This window comes from Bos indicus, chromosome 9 (assembly GCF_029378745.1).
Source record: "Bos indicus isolate NIAB-ARS_2022 breed Sahiwal x Tharparkar chromosome 9, NIAB-ARS_B.indTharparkar_mat_pri_1.0, whole genome shotgun sequence".
NCBI classification, from domain to species: domain Eukaryota; kingdom Metazoa; phylum Chordata; class Mammalia; order Artiodactyla; family Bovidae; genus Bos; species Bos indicus.
Window position 1 is genome coordinate 61068817 of NC_091768.1, and position 13842 is coordinate 61082658.

Consider the following 13842-nt stretch of genomic DNA (forward strand, 5'->3'; position numbering starts at 1 on the left):
CTGTGGGTGGAAATAGGGCCGCTTGGAGCTGGGCCATTCTCCCTGTCCTGTCTTGGGCCAGCCAGAGCTCCCAGAAGCCTGAGTCCAAGGTTGGGGTTGGCCTTCTGGGTTGACATGAAAGTGTATTGGTCAAAGCAGTAGGACAGGATATATACCATTTACCAGTTTCTTAGCTTAACTTGTAACCTTCAGGTATTCAAGCATGTGGCATCTGGATCTCTGATTATGCTCCTGCCTGGGGGGTGGGTTTGTACATGTGGACGCTGCCCTTAGTGGTCAGCTGCCCACACAGAGTAGGGTGAAGACTTGATCTGGAGGGGCCATGTCTGGACGGGCTGAGATTGAGTGAGCCTGGAAAGAAGGGGTCGGGGGGCCCAGCCTGTGATCAGGGGCAGGTCGGGGCAGGGGCTGGGCCTGTAATACAACCCGCTTCCCCCATATCATTTCTAGAGCACAGGAGAACTCTTCTTGTGCTATATCCAACAACGAAGGGCTGAATGTAGCAGACAGGGCAGCAAACATTGGCTCCCATGCTTCCTTGAGATAATTGCAAATCTCATGCTTCTGGCCTTCGTTTAGTGAACCTGCCAATGTTCTGTAGCTCTTTCTCTGGCTCTTCAGGCAATGGGCTCTGGAGTCCTTGCTGATTTTGTTCCCCTCCCTCCTGCCCTTTTCCCCGTCCTGATCAACCAAGTTGAATCATGCATTACAGTGTCTCTCAGATCTGCCCCTCCCTCCCCACCCCACCCTCTCACACCACACGTTTCTCAGCCCCTTGTTGCAGGGTGGAAAAATCTTAGGCGTTACAATGGTTGTGGCCCTCCAAAGCTCCACCCCCCGACAAAATCTTATTCTTTGGCATTTAAGTGTAAATGAATTCATAAACTGAAATCAATTAAATTTTCTCTTTAGTGGATGATAATGATAAGAAGGCTGGATGCCCTGCTGACACCCACACCATGGCCCTCACACTACCCCTTGTCACCAAATTCACCTCCTGGAAATATCCCTTACTGGCGCAGCTCCCTCAGAAACTTCAGGGAATCCCATCTTCTGTGGGATGAAGTACAGCCCCCGCCTCTCCCCTCTGAGTCCCAAGAACTTCCATGGTCTGGCCAACTGCCTCCCCGGCTCAGCTCCACTGGTGGAAGTGAGCTAGCTCATGAACTACCTCACCTCTCACCTCTCCTGTCTTGGAAGGCGCTCTGTTCCTCACATCCCTGCAGAGTCTGCTACGAGCATCACTCCACGGTGGCCCCCTGTGCCGTCCTGCTTCATCCAACGGCCCGTCCCTGCCCAGAGCCCCAGGTTGATGCCTTCCCTCTAACATGAAACATCTCTTGGCTATTTGGAACTGTATTGAAACTGCCCAACTCAGATTGGGACCTGAACCTACTGTCTTTAAATTGAAATCACAGCCCTGTTCTCAAGGCTGACTGAATCTCAGGTCCTCAATATCTCATTGCAGAAAGAATTCGGTGAGAGACAAAGTGATGGGTAAGAAGTGGATTTATTTAGAGACACATGCCATAGACAGAATATGATCCATCTCGAAAGGAGAGAGTGGTAATGGCAGGAAAACAGTTCACAGAGCATAGGCCATCTCAGAAGGTGAGAGTCCCAGAAATATGGGGTGGGTAGATTTTATGGGCAGGGTAATTTCATAGGCTAATGAGTGAGAGGACAGGATTATTCCAACTGTTTTGGAGAAGGTGTGGACATTTCCAGGAAATGGGCCACCACCCACTTTTTGGCCTTTTATGGTCAGCCTTGGAACTATCATGGCGCTGGTGGGAGGGTCATTTATCTAATGTGTTACAGTGAGCATATGGTGTGGTTCCAGGCCCACTGAAAGTCGAATCTTCTGCCATGTTGGACCTAGTTGGTTCTAACCAATTTTTGTCGGGTCTTCAACAGCTATGTCATTCTTTTAAAGATTGTGCCCTGCCCGCTTCCCTCCTGTTTCAATAAGACCTTTTTCTTCTTTGATATCATCACACAGACTCATTCTTTCACTCACTTATTAATTAATTAATTTGCTCACAGTATTGTGGTTAAGAACATGGGCTGTAGAATTCTGGTATCTGGCTATTCACTCCTATGTAACCAGCTACCCTGGCTGTGACCTTTAGGTCATAGGCTATTTCTGCTCACAAATCAGGTTGTGTTCAGCAGGTCAGTTCTCAAGGGAATGCAGTCAGATGATGGCAGCGGGTGGCCTTGTCCAGGAGGAAAGTCTCCTCTACTCTTCTAGGTTCTTCTGGCTGGTCTAAGAATTAAGTTGACATGAGATTGATTCACCAGAGAAAGTCAAACAAGTTTAGTAAGATCTATTGTGGGAACAGGTCCTCTGTGTAAATTATATAAGGCAGTTTGTATGTGTGTGTGTGTGTGTGTGTTAGTCACTCAGTCGGTCCAGCTCTTTGCAGCCCCATAGACTGTAACCTCCCAGGCTCCTTTGTCCATTGAATTCTCCAGGCAAGAATACTGAAGTGGGTAATCAGTCCCTTCTCCAGGGGATCTTCCCGACCCAGGGATCAAATCTGAGTCTCCTGCATTACAGGTGGATTCTTTACCATCTGAGCCACCAGGAAAGCCAAGGCAGTTAGGTGGAAAGTCAAAATTTCTTCCTGAGTCTTTCCAGCTTTGATTGTTTTCAGCTCAAAATAATGCATATGGCAAAGAGACATTGTGGGCTGGCAAGTTTTGCTCCTCTGCAGGGTCATCTCAAAAGTGTCTTCCTTCTCATGTCTGGTGCCCAGGGTGGAAAGATGTCAAAGCTAGGCTGGGGACAGCTTGGGCTCCTCGGGCATCAAGGCATCATTCTCATCATTCCCTCTCTCTCTGGTCTCTAATTTGGCCACCTGACAGCTGAAGAGAAACCAGCAGAAACTGGAAGTTTCACAACGTTATTAGTCCTGGTGCATTCTAGTCTTTGAATTGATCACAGAGGTCCAATCAGATTCAAAGGGGAGAGGAATTAGACTTTTGTTAGGAGGAGTGTTGAAGGATTTACAGACATCTTGTAAAACCATTATACTGGGGCCACCCTGCCTTGCTTAGTCCATACCCCAGCTCTGCCTTTTAACAGCTGTGTGGCTAAGGCAAATTATTGAATCCTTAGAGCAACCTCAGTGAAGATTATGTGTGGAGTTTTCAGCAAAGTGCATGATACATAAGAAGTGCTCAAGAAACATTAACTGTTTTTTTTTTGATTGAGAATGCTCCAGTCAGCGAGATGCATTCATTAAAGAGGGGGTTCTGGTACCCCTTCTTTCTGGTTGTGCCTCCACTGGCTGGGACTTCCATTCCCAGACTTCCATCTCTAATCCTCAGGTTCTTGCCTATAGGATGGAGGTAATTCCAGTAACTGCCTCAGCAGGTTGTCGTGAGGTTGAAACCCAGGTGTCCTACAGGAAGCACCGAACAAGGACTGATGCAGCATAGAGCGTGTGCATGGGGACATGGGGACAGTGTGGCGTGGGCCATGCATCAGGCACTGGATGCTGACATGTGATAAAGACGCGGCTCCTGCCCCGGGGAGTGTGCAGCCCAGCCTCCTAGGCACACAGCACACAATTCCTTAGGGCCTCTCCCAGAACAAGGGCTCATACTATTACTATTACTGCTACTATGATCTGTTCTACTCACGAAACTTCTGAGTCTAATGTGTGGGTTTTCTGCTCCAAACAATTCTTCTGTTGTCTGTAGACACCAGCTGCATGTCCTACAATTTAATTTGGTTCTAACACTACCTAGGGCTTCCCTAGTGGCTCAAGAGGTAAAGAAGCTCCCTGCCGTGAAGGAGACTTGCAGGAGAAGCAAGTTCACTCCCTGGGTTGGGAAGATCCCCTGGAGAAGGGCATGGCAACCCATCCGGTATTCTTGCTTGGAAATTTCATGGACAGTGGAGCCTGGTGGGCTGCAGTCCATGGGGTTGCAAAAGAGTCGGATACGACTGGATGACTAAACAACAATGACAACAACAAGCGTTAGCACAGACTCCACAGGTTAAGGGCTCAGTCCCAGAGACATCAATCATCAGACCCACTTCAGACATCAATGAGAAGAATTGGGTCTCCAGTTATCTATACTTCTCTCCGACTTGGCTGCAAAACTGGAGTTCCCACAACCCCCTGCTAATTTGCTAGAATGGCTTGTAGAGTCAGGGAACACATTATTTACAGTCTCCACTTTATTATAAAGATCATTATAAAAGATACAGAGGGACAGAGGATGAGGCAGGGCATAGGGTGAGAACTGGAAGGGTCCTGAGCTCAGGGGCCTCTGTCCCGTGCAGTTGGGGCACACCATCTTCCCTGAAGTGTTCACCAGGAATCTCACCGAACCTGGCTGTTTAGGGGTTTTATGGAGGTTCCATTGCGTAAACATGATTGATGACCTCATTGCCCACTGCTGGTTAACTCAACCTCCAGGCCCTCCCTTCCCCAGAAGCTGGGGGGTTGGGCTGAAAGTTCCAACCATCTAATCACCTGGTCGTTTCCTTAATAACCAGCCCCCATCCTGAAACTGAGAGCTAACCGAGAGTCACCACTCTAGCTTAAACTCAGGTGTGGTTTGTTATGAACAACAAAAGAATACTCCTTTTACCCGTATCACTTAGGAAGCTACAAGAGTTTCAGGAGCTCTGTGCCAGGAACTGGGGCTGAAAACCAAATAAATATTTCTTAAATATCATAATATCCCAACTGCTGTGTCACTTCACAAGGTTACTTCCTAGTCACATCTCCAGGTGGAGTGTCTCCACTGTGATGCCTTCCTAGGGACTTTCCAGAGTAATTCAGACACATGATCTTCACCTGGTATACTGTCGCTCCACCCCTATTTAAGGAGCCCTCTGTGTGGGGCACCCAGACTATGAATGGAGACCCTCTTGAATGCTTTACTCTGTGGCCTTCTTCCTAGGAGGGGTTCAAGCCCTGGATTTCCAAGGCACAGGAGTCTGGCCACCAAGGCCCCCAAATGTCACTCAGCTGGTCGAGCTGAGGCCCATGGAACCAGCTCAAAGCAAGGGTCTGCCTCTTTTTGGAGCTGTGGCCTCTTCCCCTGAACACTTCTTGGACCTCCCCAGCCACTTCCCCACAGGGTGGGGGTGTGTGGTCTACGCATCACCATTACAGTGAACAGGTTGGAGAGCCAAAGCTGGGCAGGAAGTCGGCCTTCTGGGGCTCCAGCAGCCTTCTTCCCTCAGCGGAGACCCCTCTGACTCCTCTGCAGTGTCCTTGGCCCTCACCTTCTGGAGCACAGACCCTAGCTTACACGGCTGCTGTTAGCAAACTGAACTTGAGTCCGCTCACGGTGGAGCTAGTTTACTGACGCTGGCTGTTGTGAAAGGCGGCCTGTGCTCCCAAGACCTGCCTTCCCCGCTCGCTTTCAGGGAAGGGTGTTTAAAGGCAGCCATTTGGAGTAAGGGCTGCAGCTTGTGGAACTTTCTTCTGTTTGGTATTTAGTGAGGTAACATGAAAATGCTTTGGGAATCTTAAAGTCAGCCTTCAGGTTCCAACCAGTTTGCATGTAGTCACCATCCTCCACTTGGGAGGAGGCCTTAGTTTCTGTAGAACAACTCAAACGTATGGGTCAGATAATTATATATATCCTGTGAGGAGGAACTAGGACTCTCTTTTTTAAAAAGATCAGTTCAGTTCAATTGCTCAGTCCTGTCCGACTCTTTGTGATCCATGGACAGCAGCACACCAGTTTTCCCTGTCCATCACCAACTCTCGGAGATTGCTCAAAGTCAAGTCCATTGAGTCGGTGATGCCATCCAACCATCTCCTCCTCCTGCCCTCAATCTTTCCCAGCATCAGGGTCTTTTCAAATGAGTCAGTTCTTCACATCAGGTGACCAAAGTATTGGAGTTTCAGCTTCAGCATCAGTCCTTCCAATGAATAGTCAGGAATGATTTCCTTTAGGATGGACTGGTTGGATCTCCCTGCAGTCCAAGGGACTCTCAAGAGTCTTCTCCAACACCACAGTTCAAAAGCATCAATTCTTTGGCACTCAGCTTTCTTTATGGTCCAGCTCTCACATCCATACATGACTACTGGAAAAACCATAGCCTTGACTAGATGGACCTTTGTTGGCAAAGTAATGTCTCTGCTTTTTAAAATGCTGTCTAAGTTGGTCATAGCTTTTCTTCCAAGGAGCAAGCATCTTTTAATTTTATGGCTGTAGTCACCATCTGCAGTGATTTTGGAGTCCAAAAAAATAAAGTCTGTCACTGTTTCCCCATCTATTTGCCATGAAGTGATGGGACCAGGTGCCATGATCTTAGTTTTCTGAATGTTGAGTTTTAAGCCAACTTTTTCAGTCTCCTCTTTTACTTTCTGAAGAGGCTCTTTAGTTCTTCGCTTTCTGCCATAAGGGTGGTATCATCTGCATATCTGAGGTTATTGATATTTCTCCCGGCAATCTTGATTCCAGCTTGTGCTTCATCCAGCCCAGCATTTTGCATGATGTATTCTGCATATAAGTTAAATAAGCAGGGTGACAATATACAGCCTTGATGTACTCCTTTCCTGATTTGGAACCAGTCTGTTGTTCCATGTCTAGTTCTAAGTGTTGCTTCTTGACCTACATATAGATTTCTCAGTATGCAGGTAAGGTGGTCTGGTAGTCCCATCTCTTTAAGAATTGTCCACAGTTTGTTGTGATCCACACAGATAGTTAAGATATTTAAATATATAAATAAAGGTATAAATAAAGATATTTATCTTTATTTTGGCTGTGCTGCACAGCTCAAGGATGCCCAGTTTCCTGACCAGAGGTCGAACCCAGGTCCTAGAAATTAAAGTGCCAGGGCCTAACCACTGGACCACCAGAGAAGTCCCAGGGCTCTGTTTTATTGATGAACTATTGTTTAAACTCTCATTGCTTTTCTTGCTTGACTTCTTTTCCTTCATTTCTGTATTCTTTCACTTCCCTAATTAGTAACTTCTTGAGTCTGCTCTTTAGAACTCTAAGAAGGCCTAGGAGAATAAAGTCTTTTTCTACAAAAATAGAAGCTGGGCACATAGTGGGGCTATTATACCCAAGAAGATCCTGTTCAGTTTCAGTTTTTACTTCTCTTTGATATTCTTCTGTCCTGAGGGGAACAAGGGCGGGACAAGAAAGGGAACAACGTTTTGGATAGAGAGGATAATCATAAATTCAGCAGGGGGACTGTTTCATCCTTCCCCTAAAATTAACCTTCTTTTCCTAGCCTCTTCCTCAGACAGCCTTTTTTCTACAATCCCCTCTGGGCATTCTCACTCCTCTGCTCCCTGACCTCACCTGTGCCTGGTGACCAATGAAGTCACTATGCACCTGAAGGGTGTTAAATTTAAGAACTTGGTTTGACATCCAGTGGAGACTCCTTCTAGACTTTAACAACAACAGTGTCAGAGTTTGGGTCAGAGATGGGAATCAGGATGGACAGAGTCATCAGTTTTTATTTTTTTTAATCTTGGCTATGCTGGGTCATTACTGTGGGACTTGGGCTCTCTGATTGTAGTGCTCGGGCTCCAGAGGTTGTGGGTTTAGTTGCACTGTGGCATATGGGATCTTAGTTTCCTGACCAGGGATGGAACCTCTATCCTCTGCTTTGGAAGATGGATTCTTAACCACTGGATGCCAGGGAAGTACCGAGAATCATCAGCTTTAAGAGGCGAGTTGGCTGTGGGAGGGGCTGAGTGTCTGCAGAGAAGAGAAGGGGCCAGGCAAGAGCTGTGTCACAGAGATGGAAAAGGAAGGGGGTTTCTACTAAGGAGAGTGATCATGGAAGAGAGGTCAGGGAGCCAAGCAAGACTTAGGAAAAAAAGACTCCTCAGCTCAGCAAGTGTAATGGGGGAAGGAAGGCATGGATGAGCAGGAAGTAGAGATAGCTGGTGGAGATAGCACAGTGGAAGAGTTGAAAACAAGAGGAAAATGGTAACCAGGACATGGGACACTATAAAACCTCACTTCTGGAGTTTCATTAAAGGTCAGTTGTCCAGTGTCCTCAAAAGTGACAATGGATCAGCATCATTCCAGGACTTGTGATGTCTCTGGGGCAGGAGGCTCAGGATGGGACCCAAGGATTGCATCTCCAAGTGCCTGGTGATGCTGATGCTGGTTTGTGGAAGTGAGAGCCCTGATCTAGTCCAGCCTGCACTACCCTACCCCAGGTGGATGGTTAATGCCTGCCATATGGCACTCACTGCTGCACAGGAGGCAGTGCTCACCATGAAAAAAGTCAGGTCTGTTTTCAAACCAAAATGCTTGATTATATCCACCAATATGAGAAAGAGTCTCAACTTAATTCAGTCTTCAAATTAACTCAGACTTTCTAAGAAGCTCTCAAGGAGCAGGAAGGGCCATGGAGGAAAGGCAAGCCATGCAACCCGCATTGAAATTTTCATAAAGTGTATTCATCCATGTTGTTGAATGTAAATGTAACATTCCATTCTAAGAATATACCATATGTATTTTTCCTATTCTGTAGATAGGTCATGAGTTTTATATAGCTTCCATTTTGCTGGATAATGTCTTCGAAGGTGATTGTACAAATTTGCACCCACCACTGGCAATGTATGAGGCTCCTCCTGTTGCTCTGTATCCTTATCAACACTTAGTGTAGTTGCTCTTTCATATGAGCCTGATTTGTTGGGTGATAGTATTAATATTTCATTGTGGTTCTAAGGGAAATATTAACACAACTGTGTACTTTCTCATGTCTATTGGTTTTCTTTTGTTAAATGCCTATTCAAATCTCTTGCCCCTTTTTGTACTGGATTATATGATTTTTTCTTAATGGAACTCTTAGGAGTTATTTTTATATTCTGTGTATGAGCCCTTTGCCAGTCACATGTACTGTGAATATCTTCCACTCAGTAGCTTATTTTTACTTTCTCCATGGTGTCTTTGATAAACAAGAGTTCTTGATTTTTTTGATCAGAATTTTTCATTGACCTACAACATGTATACAGAAAAGTACACAAATCATAACTGTTCAGCTTAGTAAATTATCAAAAAGTGAACACATTCTTGAAACCAGCACCTTGACCAAGAAACAGAATTTCCAGAACTCCAGAAGTCTCTTTCTCTCCACTGTAGCCAACCACTGTCCTGGCTTCTAACACCAAAGGATTCGTTTTGCCATGAGTTTTCTTAAGGGTAGTGCTTTTTGTGTCTGGAGGAAGAAGACCATTGCTATCCTGCCATTTGTTGTTTTGCCTCTTGCCTTTGAATCCACAGTCCACTTGGAGTTGTTCTGCACGTTGCATGATTTTCACATATACGTTGTCTCAGCATTAGTTGCCCTCTCCAGTGTTCTTGCCTGGAGAATCCCAGGGATGGGGGAGCCTGGTGGGCTGCCGTCTATGGAGTCGCACAGAGTCAGACACGACTGAAGTGACTTAGCAGCAGCAGCAGCATTAGTTATTGAAGACACTATTCCCTCTCCAATGATCTGCTGCTGCTGCTAAGTCACTTCAGTCGTGTCTGACTCTGTGCGACCCCATAGATGGCAGCCCACCAGGCTGCCCCGTCCCTGGGATTCTCCAGGCAAGAACACTGAAGTGGATTACCATTTCCTTCTCCAGTACATGAAAGTGAAAAGTGAAAGTGAAGTCACTCAGTCGTGTCCAACTCTTAGCGACCCCATGGACTGCAGCCTACCAGGCTCCTCCATCCATGGGATTTTCCAGGCAAGAGTACTGGAGTGGGGTGCCATTGCTTTCTCTGCCAGTGATCTGCAGTGACATCTAAAGTCAGGTGTCTGTAAGTGTGTGTGTGTTTCTGGAGTCTCCACTCTGTTCCATTTATTCATTTGTCCATTTTTATACCGGTACTTCACTTTTTCTTTTTTAAAATTTTTTGACCGCACAACATGGCACATGGGATCTTAGTTCCCCCATCAGGGATCAAACCTGAAGCCCCTGCATTGCAAGACCAGAATTCTAACCACTGGAGTCCTAGTTCTTCACTTCTGAATTACTGTATTTCTATAGCAAATCCTGATATCTGGTAGAACAAATCCTCCCACCCTTTTTTCCTTCAAGAAGAACTGTTATTGGAACCTTGAATTTCCTAATAATCTCTTTGTCAAGTTCCACAAGAAAACCAAATGGGATTTTTATTATAATTGCATTGAGTCTATAGTTTAATATGGAGTAATTAATATCTTTGGGCTTCCCTGGTGGCTCAGACAGTAAAGAATCTGCCTGCAGTGTGGGAGATCCAGGTTTTATCCCTGAGTTGGGAAGATTCCCTGGAGAAGGGAATGGCAACCCAGTCCAGTATTCTTGCCTAGAAAATTCCATGGACAGAGGAGCCTGCTGGGCTGCTGTCCATGGGATCTCAAAGAGTCAGACATAGCTGAGCAACTAACACACAGTTCAGTTCAGTTGCTCAGTCGTGTCTGACTCTTTGTGACCCCATGAACCGCAGCACGCTAGGCCTCACTGTCCATCACCAACTCCCAGAGTTCACTCAAACTCATGTCCATTGACTCGGTGATGCCATCCAGCCATCTCATGCTCTGCTGTCCCCTTCTCCTCCTGCCCTCAATCTTTCCCACCATCAGGGACTCATTTCAAATGAGTCAGCTCTTTGCATCAGGTGGCCAAAGTATTGGAGTTTCAGCTTCAACATCAGTCCTTCCAGTGAACACGAAGGACTGATCTCCTTTAGGATGGATTGGTTGGATCTCCTTGCAATCCAAGGGATTCTCAAGAGTCTTCTCCAACACCACAGTTCAAAAGCATCAACTCTTAGGCATTCAGCTTTCTTTATAGTCCAACTCTCATATCCATACATGACCACTGGAAAAACCATAGCCTTGACACACAAACACACAATTAATATCTTTATAATATTGACTCTTCCAATTCAGGAAAATTATTTTTCCTTTACTTGGGTCTTTCATTTCTCTCAGTACTTCATAGCTTTCTTTATAGAAGACATTCAGATATTTTGTTAAATTTATTTCTATATACGTATTCCTAGTTTTAAAAAAATATTTATTTATTTGGCTGTGCCAGATTTTAGTTGCAGCATGCGGGATCTTCAATCTTCTTAAACCTGAAAAACCCACATCAGTGTTCTGGAGCCAAGACATGAATGCCTAGTTGACTTCACTAGGCTATTTTCTTTCTAACTCTTATGGGGCTTAGTCTTACTAAAAACATAAAATTGTTCACGGAAGAAGGAGAAAGGCCAGTAATTTGGAAGAATTTCTCAAAAATCAGGTTGGGAAGGGTGACAAAATGGAGCGCTCAGGAGAACTCGGGGATGGAGTGTTAGCCTTGGGCTGCTGGGCCAGTCAGTGGCCACGTGACCTTCACTGCCCTGGGACCGAGGAAGGCAAGTTGTTGGTCCCACTCAAGCTTGGGGGTGCAAGTCCCTGAATGTAGCCTTGGAGCCTCCTGAAAACACAGATGGTTTCCAACAGCCCAGGATCCTTGACACCTGCCCTGCCCTCCCGGATGGGCAACACCTCATAGCCTTGAATTCACCCTCCCAGGCTTTATCAACTTTCTCTCCAAAGAACGACTGGAGCTACAGAGGGCAAGGCAGGCCCTGGGGACAGAGAGACACAGTAGCAGGCACCAAGCAAGCTGACGTATTTTATCTGGAAATTGTCCAGCCACTGGTCAAACACTGTACTCATTATCTGAAAACCAGGGCACAGGGAAGTGGGTCCAAAGAGGGTGCTGGCTCTACTATTTCTGCCCTTTGGCTTTTGGGACAACCGGGCATTACAGGCTATGTGGTGCTCTATAGAAAGGGGACACGGAACAGCGGATAAGGGCTCAAGGGAGGGTGAAGAGCTCTGGCCCTGGGCTGTTTTAATGTCTCAGGGGTAAAGGAGATCCAGAGGACAAGGAATTAAACAGCCCTGCTTCCCACGGTGATACTGGGAGCACACGGTCCGGTACAGGGGCCTAGGTGCTGGGAGGGGGGACCCCGGCCAGGCTGCCGGCAGACTCTTCCTCATGTTGCAGTCCCCTCAGGAGAGAAAGACCAGCAGTTAGCCTTGAGGAGGGGGCCTCTGCCTCACACTGGCCATTCCACTCTCCCTGGAGCCTGGAATAAGAAAAGACTGGCTGTCAGAGCAGTGATCTTTCATGGGCCCTGACCTGAGCCATCAGTTGAAAGCATAGGAAAATAAAAAGATCAGCTTATGACCCAATTAATCTGGGAGGGGAAAAGCAAAAATAAAAAGTGGGAATTTCCTGGCAGTCCAGTGGTTAGGACTCAATGCTTTCACTGCTGTGGGCCGGGGTTCAATTCCTGGCTAGGGAACTAGGATTCCACAAGCCATGTGGTATGACAGACAAAAAAAAGCAGTGTGTATGTGTTCGTTTGTGTTCATGCTTAAGAACACAGAAAATAGCCATGAAATCCCACCAGTAATAACTAAAATGCTCTCATTCTATCATGCTCAGTCAGAAAACCCCAAATCTCTTATGGTAAGATTGCAAGTATTAGCAAACCTACCGGGAGAGGTTTGGGGAAATCAGTGAGTCCATCCAATGTCCTGACCCACTAGATCCTGTTAGGATCTCTGATCCTACTTCCCTGCCCTCAGCTAAAGTCCCTGGCCCTCCCAGTCTCCATTCCCTGAGACCCAGACTCCCACCGCCACCCTAAGTTTCTCCCAGCTCAGACCACTGTGGGTCAGCATGCCCCAGTCCTGCAACCACTGGCCAGGGCCCAGTGGCCCCAGATGCAGCAGGCTGGCCTCCAGACAATGCCTTCCTCTCAGAAGGCCCTGTCCAGATGCTACCTGATGCTCTCAAAGACATCTTTTACCTGTGAGTGGAACAGCATTCATTAATATGCCTGACAGATACAGGTTTTTGGTTTTTCTCATTTAAGAGGTTTTTAAAATACTAAATAGTTTAAAATATTAAGATTAAATTTAAACAGATATTAAAATCTAAAAAAAAATCATTTCACAGAAGCATAACATACATAATCCACCTCACTTCATACATGCATAGATTAACACCCACCCTGGCCTTCCCAGGTGGTGCTAGTGGTGAGGAATCTGCCTGCCAATGCAGGAGACCTAAGAGATGTGGTTTTGATCCGTGGATCAGGAAGATAGCCTGGAGCAGAGCATGGCAACCCACTCCAGTATTCTCGCCTGGAGAATCCCATGGACAGAGAAGCCTGGCCGGCTACAGTCCACGGAGTCACAAAGAGTCGGGCACGACTGAAGAGACTTAGCACACACACATGTGACCCAAGAAAGACACTTAAGGTAGACACAGTCCCAGCCTTCATGGAGAAAGCTTAAGCACACAACACATCAGGAAGTGGTAAGAAAACCCCCATGGAATTCATTGCTGCTCAAAACCTCATTGCTGCTCTACTCAGGGTCCCCATGGAAGGCAGTTGGAGCTGTATACCCACCCAGTGGAAGGCAACTTAACCAGCTGTCTTTGCCCCTCTGCAGGCCCTGCCATCCCGGTGGGCGTGGACGTGCAGGTGGAGAGCCTGGACAGCATCTCCGAGGTGGACATGGTACGTGGGGCCCTTGGTGGGCAGCTCTGGTGCAGGATGCCAGGGCTGCTGTCCTGCGGCAGCCTGCGGTGGGTGGGGCCACACTGGTACTGGCTGTGCCTGGGGGCGGGGCCACAGCTGGAGGGGATAAAACTGGCACTTGGAGGTTGACCCAGGGGCAGTGAAATCTAGAGCTGGGGTTCTCTAGCTTCATGGGTCAAAATAACTTGGTAGGGTGCTCTGTCGCTCAGTCATGTCTGATTCTTTATGGCCCTCTGGACTGTAGCCCATCAGACTCCTCATGGAATTCTCCAGGCAGGAATACAGGAGTGGGTTGCCATTTCCTTCTCC

At 46.9% G+C, this 13842-nt stretch overlaps 1 protein-coding gene across 1 annotated transcript in view; it reads left to right on the forward strand.

Moving 5' to 3' along the window:
• Positions 1 to 13842, forward strand: part of GABRR2 (gamma-aminobutyric acid type A receptor subunit rho2) — a 42471-nt gene that overhangs the window by 15631 nt on the left and 12998 nt on the right. The window contains exon 3 of the mRNA XM_019967371.2: positions 13445 to 13512. Coding sequence (XP_019822930.2) covers positions 13445 to 13512 — 68 coding nt within the window. The remainder of the gene's footprint in view (positions 1 to 13444; positions 13513 to 13842) is intronic.